The sequence below is a fragment of the Melanerpes formicivorus genome, unplaced genomic scaffold, assembly GCF_026170545.1.
Source record: "Melanerpes formicivorus ecotype bairdi unplaced genomic scaffold, bMelFor1.0.p_v2 SCAF_100, whole genome shotgun sequence".
NCBI classification, from domain to species: Eukaryota; Metazoa; Chordata; class Aves; order Piciformes; family Picidae; genus Melanerpes; species Melanerpes formicivorus.
Genome location: NW_027142452.1, coordinates 1,837,308 through 1,863,978, shown reverse-complemented (window position 1 = coordinate 1,863,978; position 26,671 = coordinate 1,837,308). Strand labels below are relative to the sequence as shown.

The window sequence follows — 26,671 nt, the reverse complement described above, 5'->3', positions numbered from 1 at the left end:
ACATGAGGAGAAACCTCTTTGCTGTGAGGGGGCCAGGGCCCTGGAGCGGACTGCCTGGAGGGGCGATGGAGGCATTCGGAGCCCACTTGGCTGCAGTGCCCCAGGTGACCCTGCATTGACTGGGGGGGGGGGTTTGAACTAGGTGATCTCCAGAGGTCCCTATTTGGTTCTATTCCAAACCTTCCTGCATGTTTTCAGTGCTCCAAAAATTGTAACATTGGCAAGAAATCAATTCTCTGTCCTCAGCCAGGTGCTGGAGGCGTTCGCAAGTGCCTTGGTTTTGACCAGTTGAAAGAACTGTGGAGAATGCCAAATCAAGGTCTTAAATTCTTTCTTCTCTTTCCTTAGGACCTAAGGAATATAGTTTTATTTTTGGTGAAGTAATGCCTAATGAAAAATCTTTGTTGATCTGAACATGTTTGGATTTGGTTTCCATGTGGGCTCAGCTAATAGAAGGTCCATAAGGGTGGCCTTATGTGTGTGGTTTGAGACTCCTTCAGAGGTTTTTGAGCAGGGTCTTTGCAATAATGTAGTTGCCATGGAATGGAAATGCTTGGGCAGCTGCATAATTCAGTGTGCAAGCAGAAGCTTGCAGAGCCCAGCAAGAGAGCTGGAAGCAGGGATGTCATCTTGCAGAGTGATGTACAGCAGCCTGTGGTGCAGAGTCAAGGCTTCAGCTGTGCCTGAGCAGAAGGTCAGGGAGACATCAGCTCAGCAGCCCCTTCCTGCATGCCAGAACAAGCATCCCTTGCAGTGTGGTGAGATTGGAGCTGCATTTGCATGCTGTCCATGCTTGGCTGGCCCTGGTAAGCATTGTGTGCTGGTTAGCAGCTTCTCAGTTTTAGTTGTTTGGTTTTTTTATCCCCCCACAGAAGTGGAAAAACTGAAAGCAGGAAGGTAATTGGCAGCCCTGAGAAGGAAGACAGGATCTCTTCATGAATTTATGGAATGTCTTACAGTTTGATATACAAAATTATTCATCTAAGACTGTCTGAGCAGTTTCTGTTCAGGTTCTGGAAAGCAGTGTGAATTAGGAGTTTAAAGCTATCAATTACTTTTCAGTCTCCTCTTGCAGTAGAATGAAAGGAAACCCTCCTGAACTGGTGGAATGTTCTGCTTTGCTTTGCAGTCCCCAATTTGAGGTGATCTCAACTGACTTGGATTTTTTTTGGTTGGTTGGTTTGTTTGATGACAAATGGGATGTGTCTGTATTGCCTTCTACTTGCTGTGTCTCAAATGAGGTTTGTAGCCACAGGGACTGCTAAAGCCTGGCACTCTGTGATCAGCACAGGCAGCAGTGTGCTGGTTCTAAAACGGGCTCTGCTCTGTTTCAGTAAGTAGCAGAAGAGCTTTCTCCTGGCTCTTGGTTGATCAACTTGTTAGGAGTATGTGATGACAGAGCAAAGGGCTGAGAGCTCAACTCTTGATTTAGTTGTGGAATCCCTTCATGGGAGTTGTGTTTATGCAGGGATTGGGTTTTAAAGCAACACGGGGGGAGGCTGCAGGGTTGTAGCAGGAGAGCTTGCCAGGTTGAAGGCAAATACTTGGAAGTGACATACTGCCTTTTAAATCATGGCCTATATGTGTCAAAGGAAAGTGTTAGCTGCTTTTCTTCTTTGCCCAGCTGAAAAGTGATGAGAAGGAAGAGGGAAGTGACCCTGCTTTGGCACAAGGGTTGGAATCCATCTCTCAGGGGAGGTTTAGGCTGGATGTTAGGAAGAAGCTCTTCATAGAAAGAGTTATTGGCCATAGGAATGTGCTGCCAGGGAGGTGGTGGCGTCACCATCCCTGGAGGTGTTTAGGAAGAGACTGGATGGGGTGCTTGGTGCCATGGTTTAGTTCATCAGATAGTGTTGGATGAGAGGTTGGACCCAATGATCTCAAAGGTCCCTTCCAACCTGGTTTATTCCTTTCTATTCTATTCCACCCCCTCACATTCTGTGACTCTGTGATTGAAAATGATGAACACTAATTTATTTGTGCTGCTGAAGAGTAGGGGCTGTCTGATAGCTGTGGAAAACATTGTGAGCCTCTTCCTGAGATGAGTTTATTACAGTTCTGGGCAGGCAGCTGGACAGCACAGAGCACAGCAGTGTGCTGAGAAGATCCCACTACATTCTGTTGTTTCTTCTGTCTTTCAGGACTTGCAGTGAATGGAGGAAAACACTTTTTACTAGAGCTTTAACTTGTCTGAAGATATCAAGGTAGGAGTATTTACTATTCTTATTTTCCCCCTCTGTCACAATTCCAAGTTTTGTCATAGTCAATTGCTTAAATAGAATGGAAGTTGTTCTCTGTTGCTGCTTTGTTAATCTTTGATCACCACACAGGGTATGGGCACTGTCTTTCTGTATCAGTTTTTAACCTGGTAGTTTCTGTTCTTAGAGCAAAAGGTGGAAGAGCTTTCACCCATTTGACCATCCTCTGTCTTTTCCTATTGGAGGTGATCAACAGGAAAACAGATGGTCAATGCACCTGGGCCCAGGCAATCCCAGGCAACCAAGCACCCTATCAAGTCTCCTGAACACCATCTAATTCTAACCCCCTGCTATGAGCAGGGACACCTCCCACTAGACCAGGCTGCCTCATCCAGCCTGGCCTTGAACGCCTCCAGGGAGGGAGCATCCACAACCTCCTGGGGCAAGCTGTTCCAGTGTCTCCCCACCCTCACTGGAAAGAATTTCTCCCTAATCTCCAGTCTCACTCCCCCCTCTTCAAGCTTCAATCCATCCCCTCTTGTCCTGTCACTAGAGTCCCTTGTGAAAAGTCCCTCCCCAGCTCTCCTGTGGGGTTCTCCAGCCCTCTGATCATCCTTGTGACCTCCTCTGGAGCCACTCAGCAGCTAATAATAATTTAAACCAAGGCAGTAATTTTAACTGTTGTGGGCAGCACAGACAACACTAAAAGCATTGACTCTGAGCTTCTGAAGGTGGCCTTCCAGGATCTGAAGGGGGCTACAAGAAGGCTGGGGAGGGACTGCTCAGGATCTCAGGGAGTGATAGGACTAGGGGGAATGGAATGAAGCTGGAGGTGGGGAGATTCAGGCTGGAGGTGAGGAGGAAGTTCTTCCCCAGGAGAGTGGTGAAGCCCTGGAATGGGTTGTCCAGGGAGGTGGTTGAGGCCCCAGCCCTGGAGGTGTTTAAGGCCAGGCTGGATGAGGCTCTGTCCAGGCTGATCTAGTGTGGGGTGTCCCTGCCCATGGCAGGGGGGCTGGAACTGGCTGATCCTTGTGGTCCCTTCCAACCCTGACTGATACATGATAAGGTGAGGTGATGGCATTCCTACCTTCTCCCTGCTTAGCATTTCTCTGAGGCAGTGTAACTGTCATTGTATATGGAGAGCATGTGTCCCTCATGAATTGAGTCTCCATCACTAACCTAGAATTAGAAACCAGGTTATGCAAAGTGATGAAGCTCTGTTCAAAATTAAAGTTCCCTGATTTCAAGGTCACCACATCTTCCTGTTCTGGAGAGAACTGGTTCTGACTTTTGTCTGTCTTCTAGTGAGTGATTGCTTTCCTTCGGTGTTTCTGGCCTCATTTGAAGCAGCTCTTTGGAGTTTCTGGTGTTAAATCATAACATTTGAAGTATGGTTGGAGAACTGCTTAGTTTTTCACCCCCCCCAGTGTAATAAATTCAAACCTTGACCAAGAGGGTTGCAAAGTAATGGGTTAGTATTGTGTGATCAGCAAGCTTATCCTAGCTGAATTGCTGCTGGTTGAGAATGGGAAGGTCAGCTGGATTCAGAGTGAATCATAAGCTGGCTGTCAGTGGTGTCTCTCTCTTAGCAGTCAGGGTTTTATTCTTCATCCTTCTTACCAGAAATATGACTGTTCCAGCCAGAATGTTCTAGCAAATGTCTCCTGTTAGTGGAGACAAACCTACACAGTGTGCTGAATGGTGGAGAGAACTGCACCTTTCTGATGGGATCCATCTGCTGCTGCCTCTCAGCTCCAGAAGCAAATAGCTGCTCCTGGCAACAGTGCCAGGCTGATCAGCCCCCTGGAAGTGCTCTTCTCCAAGCACAGTACCAGAATGAGCTGTTCCTCAGAGGAAGTTCTGTAGTTTCCCATAATAATAGGAGGGCCTCAAGGATGATGCAAGGGCTGCAGCACCTCTGCTGTGAGGATCAGCTGAGGGAGCTGGGGGTGTTCAACCTGGAGGAGACTCCAGGGGGACCTTAGAGCTGCCTTCCAATACCTGAAGGGATCCTACAGGAGGGACTTTTCCTGAGGGTGTCTAGAGACAGTACAAGGGGGAATGGTTTGAAGCTGAGGGAGAGCAGGGTTGGGCTGGATCTTAGGAAGAAGTTCTTCAGTATCAGAACGGTGAGACTCTGCCCAGGGAGGTTGTGGCTGCCTCCTCCCTGGGGAGGTTGGATGAGGCCTTGAGCAGCCTGGGCTTGTGGAAGGTGTCCCTGCCTGCCTATGGCAGGAGCTTTGGAACTAGATGATCTTTAAGGTTCTTTCCAACCCAAACCACTCTGTGACTCTATGAATCACTTAGATATTTGGATGAGGAGAGCCCAGAGGGGATGGGCAGATGGACCTTCACGTCAGGCCTCCCCATCATAGCCATTAGCCTTCAGCCTTTTAGTAGGGACCATCAACTGATATTTTTGCTACTCACATTCAGTTGCTTTAAAGCTCAATAGCTTGGAAATCTTTGAGAACCTCTGAAGTGCTTAAGATCCTGTAATTAGTAGGATTTAGTCCTTTTAATGCTTTTTGCTTTTATTTTTCCCCCCAAAAAGTAGCAGTTCTTGGCATTTGTGCTGGATTGCAGCAAAGCTTTTTCCAGCCCTGAAGTTCCTGGAAATATTTAATCTCTCAATTCTGCTCCTTTTGTTTTCCTTTGTGCCTGGACCAAGCTTATAAAATAGCCATTTCCTTTGACTTCAGAGTTGTGGTAATTGGTTCTTCACACTCCTGTTGTGAGTCAGAGCTGTTATGGGAGGCAGAGAGTTGAATGCATTTGATTGTCGTGAAGTTTGTGGAGCTTCTGACATGTCCTGACAATTATCAGTGATGACATGTGACAGGCCAGCCTTCTTGTGAGTGCTGCTCAACCAGGCTCTTCTGGGCTGCTGGTCCTCATCATCAGGTTGTCTCAAAGCATCCTCCTGGATTTCAGGGCAATTTAAATAAGACTGGAGGTTAAGCTTTGAATAATTCATTTGGGGAGCAGGAGAAGTTTCAGTCTCGCAGCTAAGAGCAGCCTGGAGGAGGATTTGGTGGGTGTCAGATGATGGCAAACTCCCCAGGACCCACCACAAATGGTCACTGGCAGCCCAGCAGGCAGCTGTGTGCTGGGCTGCATCCAGAGCAGGGAGAGCAGCAGCACAGGGAGGGGATTCTGCCCCCCTGCAGCACTGCTTTCAGTACTGGTGCCCCCACATAAGAAAGACCTGAAGCTGTTGGAGCAAGCCCAGAGGAGGCCACAAAGATACTCAGAGGGCTGGAGAGCCTCCCCTAAGGGGACAGGCTGGGAGAAGGCTCTGGGGACACCTTAGAGCAGCTATCTAGTACCTGGGAGGGCCTACAGGAGAGCTGGGGAGGGCTTGTAGTGATGGGATGAGCGGGAAATGGATTGAAGCTTGAGTAGGTGAGATTTAGTCTGGAGAGTTGGAGGAAATTCTTTCTAGTGAGGGTGGTGAGACACTGGAACAGGTTGCCCAGGGAGGTTGTGGCTGCCCCCTCCCTGGAGGTGTCCAAGGCCAGGCTAGATGAGGGCTTGAGCAACCTGGGCTGGTGGGAGGTGTCCCTGCCCATGGCAGGGGGCTTGGAACTGGTTGAGCTTTCAGGTCCCTTCCAACCCAAACCGTTCCATGACTCTATGAACAGATTTCTGTGTCCCATGTGTTCTACCTGGAGTAGATGCTTGAAGCCTTACTTGACTTGTGCTGTCTCTTGCTTTCATTTTTCCAGTTTCTTTCATCTTCTGATAATTAGGTTTGGGAAGCTGTCACTTGTTTTAAACGAGCCCTCGTTACCCACTTCTGTCTGGGGTCGGAATGCTCTTTGAAAACAGTTCACTCATTTGGGAGAGGTTAGATGTTTTTTGTTCCCCAAATGCTAATTTAGCCTTTACATGTTGATAATCCTGAAGACTAACATACAGAGAGGCACTTTTTGTAGTGTCTTACCATGTCTTGCTCACTAATGTCTTAATTACTAGGTGCACTTCTTACTCTCTAATGTAGTGAGTTCAGTCTCCCTCATGCCAAGGGCTAATCTGGTGCTGCCAGGAGCTTCTGACGTGGACAAGTTTGAGTAACAAGCTTTTCTGTCAGCTCTCCTGTGAAGTGTGTCCATCAGAGAGCTGAAGCCTGACTGAAAAAATTGGGCCTGTTCAGCTGGAGAGGAGAGAGACTCCTGGGGGACTGCAGAGCAGCATTTCAGTTTCTGAAGGGGACCTACAGGAAGGCTGGGGAGAGACTGTTTAGAAGTGCCTGTGGGGGTAGGATGAGGGGCAGTGGTTTGAAGCTGGATGAGGGGAGGTTTTGGTTGGACATTGGAAGATGGGGAAGGCTGGAACAGGTTGCACAGGGATGTGGTTGAGGCACCATCCTTGGAGACATTCAAGATCAGACTTGATATGGCCCCAGGCAGCCTGATCTAGTTGGAGATGTCCCTGCTGTCTGCAGGGGGGTTGGACAAGGTGACCTTTAAGGGTCCTTTCCAAGCCAATGCCACCTGTGAATCTTGTTTACAAATATGAGGGGTGAGTGTCAAGAAGGGGCCAGGCTCTTTTGGATGGTGTCCTGTGACAGGACAAGGGGCAGTGGGTAGTGAGGGTGCTGGAGCCCTGGAGTAGGCTGCCCAGAGAGGTGGTGGAGTCTCCTTCTCTGGAAACTTCCAAAACCCACCTGAATGCATCCCTGTGTGACCTGCCCTAGGTGCTCCTGCTCTGGCAGTGGGGCTGGACTCGATCTCCAGAGGGCCCTTCCAACCCCTAGCATTCTGTGAGTCTGATGATTACTGAGGGTCTGTTTTCCTCCTTTTCAGAAAACCACATCAGCAATGACCCTTTTAAAAGTTCTTCTTTCCATCAGAAGATGAACTCAAGAAATGTGATGCCTCAGGAGGATCTGGGGTAGGAGCAGATGAATAAAGAGCTAAGTAGTGGCCTGGCCTCCTTCCTGTTTGTCAGCACAGAAAATTGCCACAGTACTTGTCAGCAGTAAAGGTGCAGGAACTCAGTCTGATCTGAGCAGTTTGCTTGTAGAACTTCTGTTTCATATTTAGGATCTCTGGGAGTGATAGGCCTAGGGGGAATGGAATGAAGCTGGAGGTGGGGAGATTCAGGCTGGAGGGGAGGAGGAAGTTCTTCCCCATGAGAGTGGTGAAGCCCTGGAATGGGTTGTCCAGGGAGGTGGTTGGGGCCCCATGCCTGGAGGTGTTTAAGGCCAGGCTGGATGAGGCTCTGTCCAGGCTGATCTAGTGTGGGGTGTCCCTGCCCATGGCAGGGGGGCTGGAACTGGCTGATCCTTGTGGTCCCTTCTAACCCTGACTGATACATGATACTAAGGTTGGAAAAGACCTCAAGGATCATCCCCCTGCCCAAACAGGATCACCTAGGCCAGGTCACACAGGAATGCATCCAAGGGGGTTTTGAAAGCCTCCAGAGGAGGAGATTCCACAACCTCTCTGGGTCCTGCAAGCACCTTAAAGAAACAGATTTCTTTGTACATGTTCACAGTTTTGCTGACTTGAAGTCTCAGCTAGCAGCAAGCCCACGTCGGCAGCCTGTGCCTCACAGTGCTGTTCACAGATTTGCACAGTTCGAAGTGGCAGACTGGTGAGCACAGTCAGAGCATCCCCACTTCCCAGCTTGAACTCAATGGCTAAAAAGGACAGCTTAAAAAACCCAAATAAAACTGGAAATGGAAACCATCAAAACAATAGGCCCAGGCTCCCAGACTGGAGGTGCTTCGACAATTCTGCCAGCTGCCTCTTTGTGTATTAATTAATGGTTGCAAAGTAAGTGAAGTAAAAGCCTCCAAATGGTCAGTGCCAGACCATGAGATCCCATTAGCTCATTGTCCAGTTCAGGCAGCAGCTCACTCTGAGAAATTAAGACAGAATCTACTCCAATAATATCACTTCACAGTTTCCAGCAGGAGTTTATGAGCTCTGCCTAGTCAAAAACTCTCAAAACTATCTAAGAAGTATCATAGAATCAGTCAGGGTTGGAAGGGACCACAAGGATCAGCCAGTTCCAACCCCCCTGCCATGGGCAGGGACACCCCACACTAGATCAGCCTGGCCAGAGTCTCAGCTAGCCTGGCCTTGAACACCTCCAGGGCTGGGGCCTCAACCACCTCCCTGGACAACCCATTCCAGGGCTTCACCACTCTCCTGGGGAAGAACTTCCTCCTCCCCTCCAGCCTGAATCTCCCCACCTCCAGCTTCATTCCATTCCCCCTAGTCCTATCACTCCCTGGATCCTGAGCAGTCCCTCCCCAGCCTTCCTGTAGCCCCCTTCAGATCCTGGAAGGCCACAATGAGGTCACCTCAGAGCCTTCTCTTCTCCAGACTGAACAACCCCAACTCTTTCTGTCTGTCCTCATAGCAGAGCAGCTCCAGCCCTCTGCTCATCCTCCTGGCCCTGCTCTGGACACCTTCCAGCCCCTCCAGATCCCTCTTGTAATAGAGGCTCTAGAACTGGACTCAGTACTCCACCTTAGAGTCTCTGATTGGATGTGGATGATCTCTGGAGGTCCCTTCCAGCCTCTACCATTCCACAATTCTGTGGCCAAAATGCTTGCAGCTATTTTGCTTTCTAGAAAACAACTTTGGGAGTGCTGGCCTTTTACATGAGGATTTTCACTCTGGAGGCAAGGAGGGAACTGGAAACTTAAGAGGGAGATAAAACTCTGAAGCAATGTGCCTTGCACATATGACTTAGGTTGCATTCCCTTAATGCTTTTGTAGTTAAACCCTTGTCCTTCTTGGAAGAAAACCCCACAGATTAGAGTTCTTCTCTGAGGGTTATGTGTTTAACAACTTCTCATGCCAACTTGCACCAGACTTGACAGCAGTGGCCCAGCAGTGTTTGTACGTCTCACTGGACATCAAACACTTCTGGGAAAATGAGCTTAGCTTTGCTAATCAGCTTTGTGCAAAACATCATTTTATTTAGAGTGAGGTGATCCTACAAGGGGAAAATGCTGAGCTCTAGCTGGGTTAGTGGTGGGGAATGGCTTTGATTTTTGAAAGTCCCTGTCTGACAGACACTACCTTTCCCTGGGCAGAGGCCACCAGGATGGCATTCAACAAGCCCAAGTGCCAGGTGCTGCACTTTGGCCACAACAACCCCAGGCAGAGCTACAGGCTGGGGACAGAGTGGCTGAGCTGCCAAACAGAGAGGGACCTGGGGGTGCTGGTTGACAGCTGCCTGAACATGAGCCAGCAGTGTGCCCAGGTGGCCAAGAAGGCCAATGGCATCCTGGTCTACATCAAGAATAGTGTGACCAGCAGGAGCAGAGGAGTCATTATGCCCTGTGCTCAGCACTGGTTAGGCCAAAGCCTGAGTCTGTGTCCAGTTCTGGGCTCCTCAGTTTAAGAAGGACATTGAGAGACTTGAAGGTGTCCAGAGAAGGGCAACAAGGCTGGGGAGAGGCCTTGAGCACAGCCCTGTGAGGAGAGGCTGAGGGAGCTGGGGTTGCTTAGCCTGGAGAAGAGGAGGCTCAGGGGAGACCTCATTGCTCTCTCCAGCTCCCTGCAGGGAGGTTGTAGCCAGGAGGGAGTTGGTTTCTTCTCTCAGGCAAGCAGCACCAGAACATGAGGACACAGTCTCAAGCTGTGCCAGGGGAGGTTTAGGCTGGAGATGAGGATAAAGCTCTTCCCAGAGAGAGTTGTTAGCCACTGGAATGTGCTGCCCAGGGAGGTGGTGGAGTCCCCATCCCTGTGTTCAGGATGGGATTGGATGTGGCAGTCGGTGCCATGGGCTAGTCATGAGGTTTGTGGTGGCAGGTTGGACTCGATGATCCTCGAGGTCTCTTCCAGCCTTGGTGATACTGTGAAATCTCCCCCAGAAAGAAGCAGAAGTAGCTTCTGTGGGCTGGGAGAATGTGTAGCCACCCATAATGTGAAGCAGTTTTTGCAGCCTGTCTACAAACTCTATTTTAAAATTAAGAAAACAAAGACATAGGCCTTGGTCATCCAGGAGGATCTAATGAGATCTTGCAGCCTTGTCCCGGCTTAGTGCGTGGTGTAACGTTGCAGCACCCAGTCTGTTTAACTCCCCTGCCTTTGTTTTCATTTCTCTTTCTGTTTGTACTGCTGATTTCTCATGCTCCAGGAACTGGTTTTGTTTATTACATTGGAATCTAGCTTTGTTAGAAGTAAAAACATGTGGCAGACTCTTGTCTATACATACACCAGGAAGTTTGGAGCTGCTTTTGGACACGTCTGTGAAGCGCCACTGAGCCTGTGAAACAGAGAGTGTAGAGCCAGCCCCTTCTTGTTTACCTGCTGGTACTGTTTGGAGACTTTTTAGCTCACTTAATTGTAGAATGGTTTGGATTAAAAGGGACCTCAAAGATCATCCAGTTCCAACCCCACTGCCATGGGCAGGGACACCTCCCACTAGCCCAGGTTGCTCAAGGCCTCATCCAGCCTGGTCTTGAACACCTCCCTGGGCAGCCTATTCCACAGTCTCACCACCCTCACTGTAAAGAATTTCTTCCTAAGATCAAGTCTGAATCTCCCCTCCTCAAGCTTCAATCCATTCCCTCTCATCCTATCACTCCCAGCCTTTGTCAAAAGTCCCTCCCCAGCTCTCCTCTAGCCCCCTTCAGATACTGAAAGGCTGCTCTGAGGTCTCCCCAGAGCCACCTTTTCTCCAGGCTGAACAATACAAACAGCCTGTCCCCCTAGGGGAGGTTCTCCAGCCCTCTGGTCATCCTTGTGGTCTTCTCTGGACCCACCCCAAGAGTTCCATGTCCTTCTTGTGCTGGGGTCACCAAAACTGAATGCAGTGTTCCACATGGGGTCTTATGAGAGCAGGTAGAGGGGGTGAATCCCCCCCTGGTGGTGACTCTGCTTTTGAATATCTTGGTCAGATTGGATGAAGGTAAAAATGCCAGGCTGAATGACAAAGTGTTGTAGCCATTGGTTGCCCAATTTGATAGCTGTGTCCCATAGCAGTGAGGTGTAAAGGATCTCCATCAGCACCACTGCATCTTTAGCTTCTGCTGACACAGCTGTGTGCAAGATGGGAGAAGAGAATGAACCTGGGCTGTGAGATGTGGTGAGGAGTCTGTTGGGGGTGTGAAAAAAAGCCTGATCCAGCTCCTCCTAACGCTGTAATTCCATTTGCTATTTAATCCTCCTAATTCCATGAACTAATATGACCAGCAGAACTTCTAATTTACAGCACTTGTTCTTCAATATTAGTTCTGGCTTAGTGTTGGCTAAACAGGGGAAGAGCTGTGACCACATTTGCTCCAAGCCACTAAATGATGTGGTGTTGCATGCAGAAGAAATCCAGCAGTTGATTTGGGTGACCTGCTGATTCTGCCACTCTGTGTTCTGAAAACCTTCACTCATCAGGAGATAAATTTAGTGAATATTTACACTGTGTCTGCAAGAAACCATGGCTTGAGCAGATGCTAAACTCTGTCTATTACCTAAAGGCTTTTCTTTCCACCTCCTATCTGTGTAGGTGACTGAAAACCTAGCAGTGCTCTGAGGCTTCTAGGTGAGCTCTGAAATGCAGAATTAATCCTTGGGGCATCCCATAGCTTGTAACTTGGAGTCTTATTGCAAGACAGGAGTTCTCTCTCTGCTCCATGGTTCTTTAGAGCAAATCCATGTAGGTCCCACCTATGCCCTACACAGCCTGAATTCAGTCCCAGTAGGAGCACAGCAGTTTCTGGCACAAGATCTTCCTTGGACATGGGGCACTGGATAGTGGGGGCAGGTGAGTGAGTTAGCTCTGTGCTCTGTTGCCTGGCTACAGAAGGGATAAATTCTTGCTCAGTTACCTTCCCCTTCACTCCATGCTTCACTGTTGCTGCTTCCAGATCATAGACTGGCTTAGCTTGGAAGGGACCTCAGCGCTCATCTACTAGATGCACTTCAGGACCTCACTCATGTTCCAGCATCCACAACATCTTGAGTTTGGTTGCCTCTTCTTTACATTTAATGTCCACTTCATCTTCTCTCCTGGTGCTGTACATGAAGGAATTTATAATGGTAGACTGTAGAAGAAGGTAAACCCAGAAGTTTCTTGCTCTGGTGCAAGCTGGAGCATAACAGCCATCTAAAGAACCTAAGCAAGTAGAATTGCCATTTTAGGCAGTTGTGTTTGTGTCCAGATGGAGACCTTTTGGTTCTGTAGCAGTGGAATGCTTCGAAGAGGGGCCTGAGCTTTGTTCAGGAGCCCAGGGAAGAAGCTGAAATTCCAGCTCCTTGGGCTGTGCTGCCTTTATGCAGGGCCTCAGAAAGACACCAGATGATACTCTAGCAGTTCATAGATGCAAAGGAAATACCAGTGCTGTGTTCTCTGTTTAATATTCCTGTGTGCACACAGCCATATGGGCAGGCAAACACACCCCAGAATCTGTCTGTGGAATCTAGTGAGTGAGTGGAGTCTCCTCAAAGTCACAGAGCCAGAGAACTGTTTTGGTTGGAGAAGGCCTCTGAGATTGTTGAGTCCAACCATCAACCCAGCATCACTGTGGCCACTGAACCATGTCCTCAAGTGCCATGGCCACGGGTTTCTTGAACACCTGCAGGGGTGGTGGCTCCACCACCTCCCTGGGCAGCCTGTGCCAATCCCTGACCACTCTTGCAGCAAGGAAATTGTTCCTGTTCCTAACCCTCCCCTGGCACAAATTCAGGCCATTCCCTCTCATTCTGTCACTTGTTACTAGGGAGAAGAGTCCAACCCCACCTCGCTGTGACCTGTCAGGGAGTTGTAGAGAGCAGTGAGGTCTTCCCTTAGCCTCCTCTCATCCAAACTAAATGACCCCAGTTCCTGCAGCTGCTCCTTTCCAGCCCTGTTCTCTAGACCCTTCCCCAGCTCCATTGCCCTTCTCTGGACCTGCTCCAGCCCTCAATGTCCTTCTTGCAGCAAGGGGCCCAAAACTGAACCCAGTATTGGAGGTGTGGCCTCACCAGTGCTAGGAAGTGCTGAGGTGAAGTCATCTGTGCACACTTGGTGGTGTTAGATGTGTGATCAGAGTTTTACTGCCTTGCCATGTCAGTATCTCTCGGTGAGTCCTATCAAAAGGGCTTTCATTGCCTTTGAGTATACATGAAGCTCTTTGAACTGGGCATTACTCTATCAATATACTCAAAACTGTTAGATGAATGTGAAGAAACTCAAGGTTGCTTTTATTGGGCATCCTCCAAGGAGAACCTGGTACTGTTGCAGGCAAAAATACTCAGCATCCCTTTCTGTAAGGGGAATGTGGTGTTACCTGGTAACTGTGGGGTGTTGGGTGTACAATGGAAGGAAGGTTCTGCTTTATTGTCTGTCCTGATCAAAGTCTCCTCCTTATTCTTTTGGTCTGGTTAGGAGCTGCTTTTGTTGTTGCTGTTTTGATGATTTACCACCTTTAATAAGAGGCTGTTCCACCAGAGCCAAGCTGTCAGTGTCTGGTGAACCCAGAAGCTCATTCTTTTATTTTTAACAGCACACAGACAACTTCTCTTCTTCTTCTTTTTTTTTGCCAGCCATATAGAGCAAGGAAAACATATGGAGAATGCTTCTGGTTTGATTCTTCAGTTTCTTTTTCTCCCATCAGTTAACTCTGGGTTCTGAGTGGCTTCCCTCCTCCTGGCAATTTATTCAATTCACAGAAGAATTTGACAGTCAGCTAGCCCAGGAGGGAAAGACAACAGCTTTTGTAGTCTGTGGGCTGTTGTCAGCAAGATTGACTTTGTCTGAGCAACCTGAAGGGGAGTAACTCCTCCTGATGGGTTTGGCTTTCATAGCGCTGGGAGGGGAGGGAGGCTGCTAATTGCTGCATTTCACACCTCAGCAGGGTCATCTGGGCAAATTGTTTGACAAAACCCAGTGGGTCCACGGCAGCTGTGCTGGAATTCAGCTGTCCTGGAGGTAGCCAGGGTGAAGGAAAGCAGCCAGAATGGTCGGGCTTTGTGTGGAAGCCCTACGAGGAGAGGCTGAGGGAGCTGGGATTGTTTAGCCTGGGGAAGAGAAGGCTCAGGGGAGACCTCATTGCCCTCTACAACTACCTGAAGGGAGATTGTAGCCAGGTGGGGGTTGGTCTCTTCTCCCAGGCACCCAGCACCAGAACAAGAGCACACAGTCTCAAGCTGCAGCAGGGGAAGTTTAGACTGGAGGCGAGGAGAAAGTTCTTCCTGGAAAGAGAGATTGGCCATTGGGATGTGCTGCCCAGGGAGGTGGTGGAGTCCCCATCCCTGGAGGTGTTTAGGAGGAGACTGGATGGGGTGCTTGGTGCCATGGTTTAGTCAGGAGGTCTGTGGTGCCAGGTTGGACTTGATGATCTCTGAGGTCTTTTCCAACCTTATTGATTCCATGTTGATTTCTCTTGTCAGGAAATGGATTGGCAAAGCAGTTTCTCATCGTTCTGAGTTGCTACCTTGCATTCAGCACTTGCTTGCCCCTTCTCTCTGAGGTTTTCCTCTTGGCCAAATGGAAGCCTTGGTATTTTTTTTTCCTCACCTCTGTTGTTCTTTTCCTTTGCACAGCTGCTGGGATACACCAAGTGGAGAACAGCATCACCATGTTTCGAAACAGTCTCAAGATGCTTCTGACAGGAGGGAAGTCGAACCGCAAAAACAGGTCCAGTGGTAAGTGGAAGCCAACCCCTCCTGCATGGCCTTTGTTGGACATACTCCTTTATTTCAGGTGTCTTTTGGTCTTCCTGGGTCTCTTCTCTCTTCTTTTATGCTGTGTGCAGCTGACTCAAAACCTCACCACAGGGAATTTTAATGCTTAACATGAAAATGCTTATAGCTATTTATTTAAAACATATGGAAACCACAGCCTGGTTTTATTGGGGAGATCAGATGGGGGGAGGGGGGAGAGGAATATAGTTCTACATAATCCTGCAGTAAACTAGCATCAAGGCTCATGTTTCCATTGTGGAAACTGGGAAAATGAAGTTGGTGGGGTGGGGTTTTTTCACTTTGTGAATGCCTGTGACAACTTGTGGCAGTGAAATCTTCACTGCAGACAGCAGCAATTGCCTTGCTGCTTAAAGAGGAGGGAGAGAGAGGAATGGGAAAGGATGGAATTAAGGAGAAACTGCCCAAATTTAGTCTCTCTTTCTTTTCCCCCACCATGCCAGGAAAAGAGTTTTACAGTCTGAGCCAGTTAGTGCTGGTTCTTATGGCCTGGCCTGTGTGGGCCAGGAAAGGAGGCTGGGAGAGATTGCTAATTGTGCAGCAAAACATGACAACAATATTGATACACTTTAAAAATGGTTTCATTTAACTTTTCTATTTATTCCCAAAAATGGAGTGCTGGCAGCAGAAGAGCTTTTAATTAGATCTTTTATTTCCCCCCCCCCCCCCCCTTTTCTTCCTAAAGCCATCTGGCAGCACATTTGGAATATTTTTGGGATCCAGTGTTTATTTGTGCTTGTGTGTAAATAGTGCATATGTATATTCCATGGGAAACCACGAGTGAAGATGCAGCTAGATAGGATGGTGATGAAATTCAGGCTGTTTCCCCTTGATTGAAACAAGTCAAGCTGTATTTCTCATATTGCCACACTCCACCCCCACCCCCCTTGTGATATCTCAATACCTGGAACTTTATTTGGGGCAGGGGAGTTGTCTTTTTCAGCTTTGCTCAGTCCTCGAGTTGCCTGGCAGCAGCACTGACTTGGTTTTCCTCCTTAGACATCAGTAATCTGTTAGAGTGTGGTTCCTGATGAGAGTCCCAGTTTGGGTTGGTTGATCCTGAAGGTATCTGTCACGAGAAGTTCAAGCACTGCAGCATGGCTGCTGCCTTGTGTCAGTTGCTGTAACTGGTGTTCGTGGGTGAAATAAGAGGCTGGGTTTGCAGGCACCCTCAGCAATTCCATCCTGAGGTTGTGCCTCTCCTGAAGGGGATTTCCTCTTCTGAAGATTTCCTTTCCTTAACTCCTCAGTTTCTGTGTAGCAGGGATGGTTAATGGGAGGGATAAACAGCCAGGTTTGGGACAGACACACGAGCAGATGACTCTGTTCCTTTGTGGCTTTCTCTCTGAAGCATCACGTTCTCAGCTTCAGGCCCAGGCAAGAACATGTCCTCTGATGATGCTGACAACCTTTGGAAGACTGCACATGGTCTTGAACTGGGGTTGCTGTGCAAAGGCTTTTCTGTGGCAGATATTCCATTACCAGTATTCAGTCCTTCTGACTTGTCTCCCAAAGTAAGAGTCCCACAGATTCACAGATTGCATTGGCTTGGAAGGGACCCTCAGAGGTCATCTTGTCCAGCCCCTGTGCTGGGAGCAGGGATACCTCCAAGGTCTGATCTTGAATGTCTCCATGCATGGGGTCTGGGGTTGAAAGGGGCCTCCAGAGATCAAGTCCAATGCCCCTGCCAAAGCAGGGTCACCAAGGGCAGGTCACACAAGAGTGTATCCAGGTGGGTTTTGAGTCTCCAGAGAAGGAGGCTCCACAATCTGGGCAGCCTGCTCCAGGGCTCCAGCACCCTTACAATAAAAGCTTTTCTCTTCATGTTGAGGTTGATCCTCCTGTGTTCCAGCTTGTACCCACTGTTCCTTGCCCAGTCACTGGGCACCACCACAGAGCCTGGCACCTTCATCCTGACAGCCACTCCTCATACAGGAATTCTCTTCTCCAGACCAAACAGCCCCAGGTCTCTCAGTCTTTTTTCATAGTAAAGATGTTCAAGTTGCTTTAACATCCTCATAGCCTCCACTGGACCCTCTCCAGAAGCTTCCCTGGTGGTTTTGGGGCTCTGAATTGCCTTGTGGCCTAAGAAGCTATTTGGTCACAGGACAATGTGAACTGTGGGGGTAGAGGCAGGTAGAGACTCCAACACTGAGCTGCACCCACCTCTGGGCATGAGGAACAAACCCAGAACGAGATGCTCTGTGCTGTGAAAGTGATCTGTTAGAGGTTTCAGCTCTGCTGTGATTCACCTTGCATGTAATGATTTTCAGTGAGGTGGGGAGGTGACAGCCCACTCAGGTGTCTCTGGAGCATGTGGGTTGGGGTGAAATTGCAGGGTCTGTGTCTCCATTTCCTACACTCCAGTCGCTTTGCATTCCAGCCTGGCACTCAAGCTTTGAGGCAGGGTTAAGGGGATGGTGGTTTTTCACCCTGCTCTTGGGGAGTGCAGGTGAGCACACTGGCCCCTGAAATGCCTTTTCTCTGCAGGAGCACAGCAAACAGAGTCAGGGAAGTCAGGCTAATGAACCCTGAATGTGTGATGTGGTTTGGGTAATTCTTTGTGATTAAAAAAACCACTGGTAGTGGTAACAGGCAAATGCCTTTTATTATTCCTCCCTCAGAAACTCCTGAGCAACTTCTCTGAAGCACTGTGGTTAGAATTTATTGTGCCTCAGCTGGGGTGGGTTGGGTTTTTTTTGTTGGTTGTTGTCCCCCCCCCCCCCCACCTCCCTTTGGTACTTTTGTTGGTGTTGTGGTTCAGGAGCACCCAAAATATTTATGAGAGAAGAACACTAATTACATCTGTGTGAATGTACAGCAATGCCAATTAAAAGGAATGGATTTCTCCTGCACCATCAGGTTGTGTAATCTCCTGTGGTTCATTCTCTGTGTGTGTGCTGCTAGGCTTTGCTGCTGCATGCAGCACAGCTCTCTGAATGGATATCTCTGCACATATTTAATCTCTTGCCTTAACAAAAGTTCTCTTGTGACTCAAGGGCACTGAAGATGTGTGACTGTAATGCCTTGAGGACACATTATGACTGCCACTGGATTTTGATGAGGCTGTTTTCACTTCTGTCATAAATGGATGCTCTACCAGACAGCAGTGTCTGCAAAGCTGAAATCTGAGCTGAATGGAGTTAAATACTACTTTTATTTTTCCTTCCTAAATTAACTTAGATACACAGGTGTCTGTGCTTTCTGACATGAGTTTCTATCCAGGGCTAAATTTACTTAGGAAATCTTTGATTTAAAGCATCACAGAACTGTGCTTTGTTCCATGCTTTCACTCCCTCTGGGTGAAGGTCCAGCATGATTGTTGTGGCCAGCAGCCCTATGGTTAGGACAGGCAGTTGCCTTCAAGCCTCCTGTCTGATGCTGCTGATGTCAGAAATGGTTCTGATGCTTCTTTCCCCAAAATCCAGCCCTTCCAGGGCAGTTCTGTTCTCTGGATCCAGGAACTGTAAGACCCTCTATTGGCTTTAGCTGTTTTACCAAAGTTCTATCTGTTTATCAGTTTTACCTGGTCTAGTAGAAGGTCTGCTGGAGGTGTTCAAGTTCAGGTTGGATGAGGCCTTGAGCAAGCTGGGCTAGGTGGAGGTGCCCCTGCCCATGGTAGGGAGGTTGGAACTATATGATCTTCAAGGCCTCTTCCAAGCCAAACCATTCTATGAATCTGTGACAGACCTCTCTCATAGTTATCTGCAGTTACTGGCTTAAACTAAGCATCCATTGATCTGGGTGTGTGTTACATTAGTTTACATCAAATCAAGCCACCAATACATTCATCCCAGTGCTGTGTTAGTAAACTGAGCCCCTGTGATGGAGCCAGTCTTTCCACCTCCTAGAATTATCTTCTCATAGAATCACACAATGGTTTGGGTTGGAAGGGACCTTCCAGATCATCCAGTTCCAAGCCCCTGCCATGGGCAGGGACACTCCCACCAGCCCAGGTTGCTCAAGGCCTCCTCATCCAGCCTGGCCTTGAACACCTCCAGGGAGGGGACAGCCACAACCTCCCTGGGCAACCTGTGCCAGTTTCTCCCCACCCTCACTGCTAAGAATTTCTTCCTAATCTCCAGTCTCAATCTTCCCTCTTCAAGCTTCAAGCCATTCCTTCTCATTCTTGTTTCTTTTCCAGAAGCAGATGGCCTGCTTCCTTCTCGAGTTACTGCATCAAATTAATCCCACTGTAAGAGTTCAGATTCCCTTTAGAACCTCATAAAATTCAGCTGCAAAACTCTGCCTTTTATGTGGGTCTCTATTTCCCTTCACTTTGTGAGGTGTAAGTCCAGGAATTTGTGTCCTCTGTTTCTAGCAGAGGCTGAGATAGATTCTTAAAGTGCTCCTTGTCTCTTTTTTCCATGTTAAATTTATCTGAGGCATGTAATCCCTTATAAACTGCCCCAAAGGGGCTGCTACTTTCTTCTGAGTTAGTTAGCAATTGTATTTTACTTGTTCTTAACTGATAATGCAGACAAGTTTTATCTCCAGCTGACCAGCTAGGAGCCTGCCTGGCATGCAGAGTGTTCTTGGTGTAGAGTTTTTAAAAGCTGTTCTTCCCTGATTCACAGGAGAGCCAATTACTTCCAACTTCAGTGTATTTGTAAGGCCTTTTGGAACCTGCCACTTGATATTCATAGAATCCTTAGAACAGCTCAGCTTAGAGGGGACCTCAGAGATCATCTACTCCAATCTCCCTGCCATGGGCAGGGACACCTCAACTAGACTTGTGTGCTCAAGGCCTCATCCAGCCTGGCCTTGAACACCTCTAGGGAGGAGGCATCCACAACCTCCCTGGGCAATCTTATCCTGTGTCTCACCACTCTCATACTGAAGAGCTTCTTGCTCAGCTCCAGTATAAGCCCTGTTCTCTCTCAGCTTCAAACCATTCCCCCTTGTCCTGTCTGTAGATGCCCTCATGAGAAGTCCCTCTGCAGCCTTCCTGCAGGATCCCTTCAGGTGTTGGAAGGCAGCTCTTAGGTCCCCATGGAGTCTTCTCTTCTCCACACTGAACACCCCCAGCCTGTCCTCACAGCAGAGCTGCTCCAGCCCCTTGGATCACCTTTGTGGCCTCCTCTGGACTCACTCCAACATTTCTCTGTCATTCTTATGCTGGGCACACCAGAACTGGAGGCAGGATTGCAGGTGAGGTCTCAGAAGAGCAGAGGCAAGGGACAGAATCCCCTCTTCTGCCCTGCTGGCAGATGCAGCCTAGAATGCAATTTGCTTCCTGGGCTGCAAGGTTTAATTTCAGGACTAAAAGAGCTTCTATCAAATGCTCTTTTTTGAGCCTTGCCTACCCAAGAGGCATTTCTGTGAAGGTCTCATTGCTGCCTTGCCACAACTCTGTGCAGTTTCTTATCTCTCTGATTTCTTTGGGAAGTCTTATGTGTAATTTTTACCCTAGTAGAGTTTTGGAAAGGTCACAGATGCTTGTTGGATTCAGTTTCCAAGAGGAATTGCTGAGAGATGAGACCTGGCTGGTGGGTGCTGGAGATGCTGGGATAACAATTGAAGAAAGTAGTAGAAGTGAGATATTAAATGACCTGCCAGCCTTGTGTTGTGGTACTGAATACTGAGTGTGTCTGTGTTTGAGGTATTCCTTCCATATAACAACACTTCAGACCATTTTCTCCCACAAAATGTGCTATTTTGGTCATAAATCCCTTTTTAGCCAAGTCTGGAGGATGATGTCAGTTCCACACCTGCTCTTGCTCTACAGTGAGGTCTTGTCCTTGGGAGTTTACACACAATAACCTTGACCCTTCCTGGAGGTTTGTTTTTCATTCCTGTAATTTAGGGGTTTTTTTCTTCTTAAGAGGGAACTCTACCAGGAGGAGACCTGTGTGGAGACAAGGACACAAGGCTCTGAGCAGCCTGATCTGGTGGAGGATGTCCCTGCTCACTGCCAGGGGGTTTGGACTAGATGACCTTTGGAGGTCCCTTCCAATCCAAACCATTCTATGACTCTCTGATCTTCTTCTGACAGGCAGAGGTTGGTCTCTTCTCCCAGGCAAACAGCCCCAGAACAAGAGGACACAGTCTCAAGCTGTGCCAGGGGAGGTTTAGGCTGGATGTTAGGAAGAAGTTCTATACAGAGAGAGTGATTGCCCATTGGAATGGGCTGCCCAGGGAGGTGGTGGAGTCACCATCACTGGAGGTGCTCAGGAGGAGACTTGATGGGGTGCTTGGTGCCATGGGTTAGTTGATTAGGTTGATTTAGTTGATCTTGAAGGTCTCTTCCAACCTGGTCCTGTCCTATTCTGTCCTGTCCTAGTCTAGTCTAGTCTAGTCATGTTCTTCAGTACAGGGATGGTGAGACTCTGGAACAGGCTGCCCAGGGAAGTTGTGGATGCCTCCTCCCTGGAGCTGTTTAAGGCCAGGCTGGTTGAGGCCTTGAGCCAAGTTTAACTGAGAGGTGTCCCTGCTCATAGCAAGGAGGTTGGAGTAGATGATGTCTGAGGTCCCTTCCAGCCTGGGCTGTTCTGTATTTTTGGTTTTATTTTGATGAGGGAATTGGGAGAAATCCCATCCTTCCTGTTGGCTGATGTCTGTGATAGAGCAGCAGCTCACTGTCTTCAAATTCCTGTGGCTGAGGCTTAAAAGCTGGGGACATGGAAGGTTTCCTTTTCCTCACATCCTACCAGTAACAATATTTGAAAGGCAGGCCCTGTGTATCAGGTCTCCTACTGCTGTGACACAGGTGCAGTTCTTGTTTGGTTCCCTCTTTTTCATCACAGTAGCCTGTCTCAGAGCTTGGAATGTCCTCTTCCCCCCTCCCCTTCTAAGACAAAATGACAAAGAACCTTCAGCCTCTGCCCCATTTGTCCTAAAGGTTACACTATGAAGTCATGTACATGGGTCTAAGGAGGTGAGGGAAGGGTGTTTAATATTTCTTCAGTGCTGATTGCTCAGTTTTGTTCCAAATAGCTGAAAGAAGAGAGACTCCATGCCCTGAGCATTGCCAGGGTTATCTCCTGCACAGCTGCTGGGTGCCAGTTCTTTTCCTCTTGCTGTTTTTCCCTTTCTAGAAGATCTCTTTATCAGTGCATCCACCAGTAGTCCTTTTTCCTCAGTCATCCACATTTTCTTTTGCAGACATATTGCTGCTTGCTGGTTGGTATCCAAGATTTATCTCTAGGTCAGTGAGCCCGTTCTAAAGTTCTGTTATATCAGCTCTAATCCTTCTCAAACCTTTCCCTTCATTAGCGATTCTACAGATCTGATTGCTGAGATTAATTCACCCAAGTCCCTGCTAATAGCAGGGCCTGATTTGTCCTCCTGCTTCAGCTCTGAATGCTGCTTCCATTTCAGCAGCCATCTCCCCTTCTGCTCTCCTCCTGTGTTGTTCTCAGCTCCTTAACCTCCAGAGAGTTTTGTCTAGGGAAGAGCAAAAGGCTTTTTATATCTATGCTTTATGTAGGCATCCATCCTGCAAACAAGGGGGTGGATCTTTGCAGTGGAAGGGGTCAGGGAGTGCTTCTGTTTGCAGGTTGTGCCATTGCCCCCTCCAAGCTCAGCCCTTAGGCCCACCTTAGCTTAGCCCTTAGCCCATCGACCACCTTTGCTCATTCCAAACTCATCCAAAGCCTTCACTGGGCGTGCTTGGGGCAGAGCTGTCAGGAGCTCCAGCAGCAACGGTTGGCCTTTATGGTTTGTTTGGAATACTTGCAGTACCTGACCAGAGCTCATGGAATTCTGTGGTCTTCTCTAGAAGCTTTAGTTTCATGTAGGGATGAAGGAAGGGGTGCTGGGATGGATGTCTGGGGCTGGGAGTGTAGTGGAAGCTGATTTTGCTTCTTACTGGAGAAGGGAGCTTGGAAGGAAAGAGGGAAATGTGATTCATAGAGTCATGGAATGGTTTGAGTTGGAAGGGACCTTAAAGATCATCTAACTTCAACTCCTCTGCCATGGGTAGGGCTGCCTTCCACTGGACCAGGCTGCTCAAGCCCCATTCCCATCTGCAGAGCCAAGTGCTTCATCACTGCAGGCCACTAGGCTGCTCAAACACGATTTGTAACTTCAGAAATGTTTCTGTGCTGGCTTTTCCCACTGACCTTCTTGCCTGGAACTGGCTTTAAAGAAGTCTTCATCATTTTTCCCAGACCAAGGCTGAGACTGTGAAGCCTGAATTTCCCCAGGCCCCCACTTTGCCCTCAGATGGGTGCAAGACTTGCTTTTTCCCGGGGGCTTCCTCATAGTACCCTAGTATCAGTCAGGGTTGGAAGGGACCACAAGGATCAGCCAGTTCCAACCCCCCTGCCATGGGCAGGGACACCCCACACTAAATCAGAGCCTCATCCAGCCTGGGCTTAAACACCTCCAGGGATGGGGCCTCAACCACCTCATGCTTCTGGGCACATACCTTCCAGCTTCCTACCTTCTCCTGTGAAGATATGGAGATGCCAGCAGCAAGATCTGGTGGAAAGCATCTGGAGAATGAACTGGGGAGCTCCAATTCATAACAGCTTATTACAGCTTTCATATTACACTATCTACACTGATATTTGTGTGTGTGAAGAGGCTGTTCAAAAGCTCTTGAATGGTTTATTAGCAGTTATCAGTAGAGTAAAAAGCCAGTTGTGCTCTTTGAGCAGCGTTCAGCAGTTGGTCAACAGGGACTGAAGCAGCAAGGTTGCACAAGTGAACAGCTCTGTTTGTAAAATACTTTCATGAAAAGAAATTTAAAAAAGAGAAGAATATCTGCAAGGAAATTTCTTCAGCTTTTGACAGCATTCACTGTGCAGCTCCACTAAGGCTGTTGGCAAAGGCAGGAGAAACAAACACCGCAGTATGAGGAAGAGAGAGAAAGCCGATGCTCAGAGGCATGAGGCATCTCCCCTATGGGGACAGGCTGGGAGAGCTGGGGCTGTTCAGCCTGGGGAAGGCTCCAGGGAGACCTTAGAGCAGACTTCCAGTACCTGAAGGGCTACAGGGGAGCTGGGGAGGGACTTGTGACAAGGGCTTGAAGTGATAGGACAAGGGATAATGGCTTTGAGTTGGAAGAGGGGAGCCTGAGACGAGGAAGAAATTGTTTGTAAGTGAGGGTGGTGAGACTCTGGCACAGGTTGCCCAGGGAGGTTGTGGCTGCTCCCTCCCTGGAAGTGTTCAAGGCCAGGCTGGATGAGGCCTTGAGCAACCTGGGGCTGATGGGAGGTGTCCCTGCCCGTAGCAGAGGGCTTCGAGCTGGCTGATCCGCCCTAAGCCATTCTGTGGCTCTGTGGGTGGGTTCGGTGTTGCTCGCACTGCTGCAGGCTGCAGTGGCTTCCTCTCGCTGCCTTACTTGCGCTGGACCAGTAGAGGGGGTTGAAGTTTTCTGGCAGGTTGATGCTGCCAGAGCTGGGCTGAAATGCAAAGCAGATAAAGGAACATTATTCCATATCAACTGCCCTTGCCTTCTCTTGCTCCTCGGGGGTGGGGGTGCAATTGATACAGAACTCAAACAGAGTTTACACAGCTGCATCAAAAGAAAAGTTCATCATCAACTGGAGGCATTTGTTAAGCCAAACCCCTGGAGAAGTGTAGTGTCCTTCCCAGCATGTCTGAAGAAACCTTAGTCATTACCAGAGCTGTAAGAGTTCTGCAGAGCTGAACAAGTCAATTAAGAGCACAGGTTTAGATCTGTGTATTTAACTGCTCCACCTGTAAAATCAGTGATAAAAACCACTCTGAAGTCTGATCTTTGTTTCTCTGCTGGAACAAGCCCAGCCTCAGTTCTTAGGTAAGCAGCAAATTTGCATTCCTGAACTTAGAGAATGATTTAACCAAAATAAATAATCCAGTCTGAAAATGGATTTCTCTCTTAAGTACAAACGGTCAGTGATGTACTGATGGCTCTAAAACCTTACTGACGATCAAATGTTCCCAAATAAAGAAGTCTTCAACACTTCCATCTTGATTTGGGGTGCTTTACCTTCTTGTACTGAATGCATAATGTCTCTTCTCTTGTAATCAGAACTTGATGTGACACAAAAATCAGCAAACACCTTCAGGTGCAGGGGGAATAACTGAAGTGGAAAGAAGTTCAGGCCTAAATATCAGGCTTTGTAGTGTGTTCAGTCAGGGTGTCCCCAGCATAGGAAAGAGACAGAACTGTGTCCTCTTGTTGTGGTGCTGGTTGCTAGAGAGAAGAGACCAACCCCCTCCTGGCTACAGCCTCCCTTCACATAGTTGTAGAGGGCAATGAGGTCTCCCCTGAGCCTCCTCTTCTCCAGGCTAAGCAACCCCAGCTCCCTCAGCCTCTCCTCACAGGGCTGTGCTCAAGGCCTCTCCCCAGCCTTGTTGCCCTTCTCTGGACACACTCAAGTGTGTCAATGTCCTTCCTAACGTGAGGGGCCCAGAACTGGACACAGGACTCAAGGTGTGGCCTAACCAATGCAGAGTTCAGGGCACAAGGACTTCCCTGCTCCTGCTGGCCACACTCTGCCTGATGCAGGCCAGGATGCCATTGGCCACCTGGGCACACTGCTGGCTCATGTTCAAGTGGCTGTCAATCAGCACCCCCAGGTCCCTTTCTGTTTGGCAGCTCTCCACACCACTTTTAGTATTAAATTTGGCTTTTTAAACAATATTGTTCTACATTATCAAGAGGTTTGTGAAAAGCTTGTACCTGAGTGACTGTTCTCTGATTAACTTGTAGGGATAGGTTCAGTGAGGCCACCAGAGACCAATCTGTCAGTAAGGCAAGACTAAGAATGTGGAAGCACAAACCTTGAGTGGCAGAGCATGTGGCATAGATGCCACCATGGAGGAGACAGCCCTTTTCTATTGATCTGGGGGGAGAGGGGAGGCAGGTTCTTCTGGGTGTCCTTTGAGTATTACAGAATGCTGTGGAAAGAAGAAGTAGGAACTGCTGTGTGGGACAGAGGGAGCCTGAATTTCCCAGTGCTGTTGTGAAACACCAGAATGCAAACTGAACCTCTCTTCTCATCATTTCATTTTGTGTTTTGAGCTGCTAAATGTGATGATCCAAGTCAAGATGAGGCTGTAAGTGGATGGCAGAAGGTATTATTAGGTTGTTACTTTACTGAATTTCCTTTTCAGTATGTTAGATTTTTCAACTATCCAGTTATGAAGCAAGCAGCATGGAGTGTAGAGAAAGATGGATGGGCTGTGATGACAGCCAGGAGAAGTTGTACTTACTGCTCTGAAAGAAGCATTTGAATACTTCCATATGACAGAGGCAGCTTTGAGGGGGGAGATGAATGTGCTCCTTGGCTCTAAGGTAAGCTGAGGTTGTGTCCCAGGGTGGTCCTAGCTTGACAGGATCTGAAATGCTGACCGTGAGGAGCTGCCATGCTGCTAGCAGTTGGAGCAGCTTTAGCAAAGGCAGGTCAGGTGATGGGGAGGAAGGTCCTGGATCTGAAGGAGTCTGAGGAACCATGATGGGAGACTTTGTGCTGAATCTCTGCTCCACTTGCAAAACATTCTGTAGATCTCAGACACTTCCTATTTACCCTGCTCTGATTGTTAATTAATCAAACTGGCTTCCCCAAGTCCAGTCTGTTTTGCCTGTGGTGCTGATTGCTGAGCTATTCCTCCCTGGCCTCATCTTGCCCCACAGGATCACAGGATGTTAGGGGCTGGAAGGGTTGGGTCCAGCCATCATTGAGTCCAACCCCCCTGCCAGAGCAGGACCATAGAATCTAGAGCAGTCCACAATCCAGGCTGAGGAAGGCAGTAACAGAGCAGCTTTGATAGGCACCTGGCCTCCAGCCAGGGTCAATCCAGCCCACAGGTGGTGTGGCTGGATGCTGCAGGAGATGGGTGCTGTGCAGTGAGTTAGCAGCCAGAGCTGGGCCAGGCCAGCATGAGCTGTGC

General features: G+C 48.6%; 1 protein-coding gene across 7 annotated transcripts in view; it reads left to right on the top strand.

The window, feature by feature from the left end:
- The window catches only part of TANC2 (tetratricopeptide repeat, ankyrin repeat and coiled-coil containing 2), a 296,571-nt gene that overhangs the window by 42,969 nt on the left and 226,931 nt on the right, over positions 1 to 26,671 (top strand). For 6 of the 7 annotated variants that reach the window (XM_068166407.1, XM_068166408.1, XM_068166403.1 and 3 more), the window contains exons 2-3: positions 2,142 to 2,204; positions 14,687 to 14,788. In XM_068166407.1, coding sequence (XP_068022508.1) covers positions 14,722 to 14,788 — 67 coding nt within the window. In that variant the 5' untranslated portion in view covers positions 2,142 to 2,204; positions 14,687 to 14,721. The remainder of the gene's footprint in view (positions 1 to 2,141; positions 2,205 to 14,686; positions 14,789 to 26,671) is intronic. The other variant, XM_068166406.1, reaches the window with a different exon arrangement.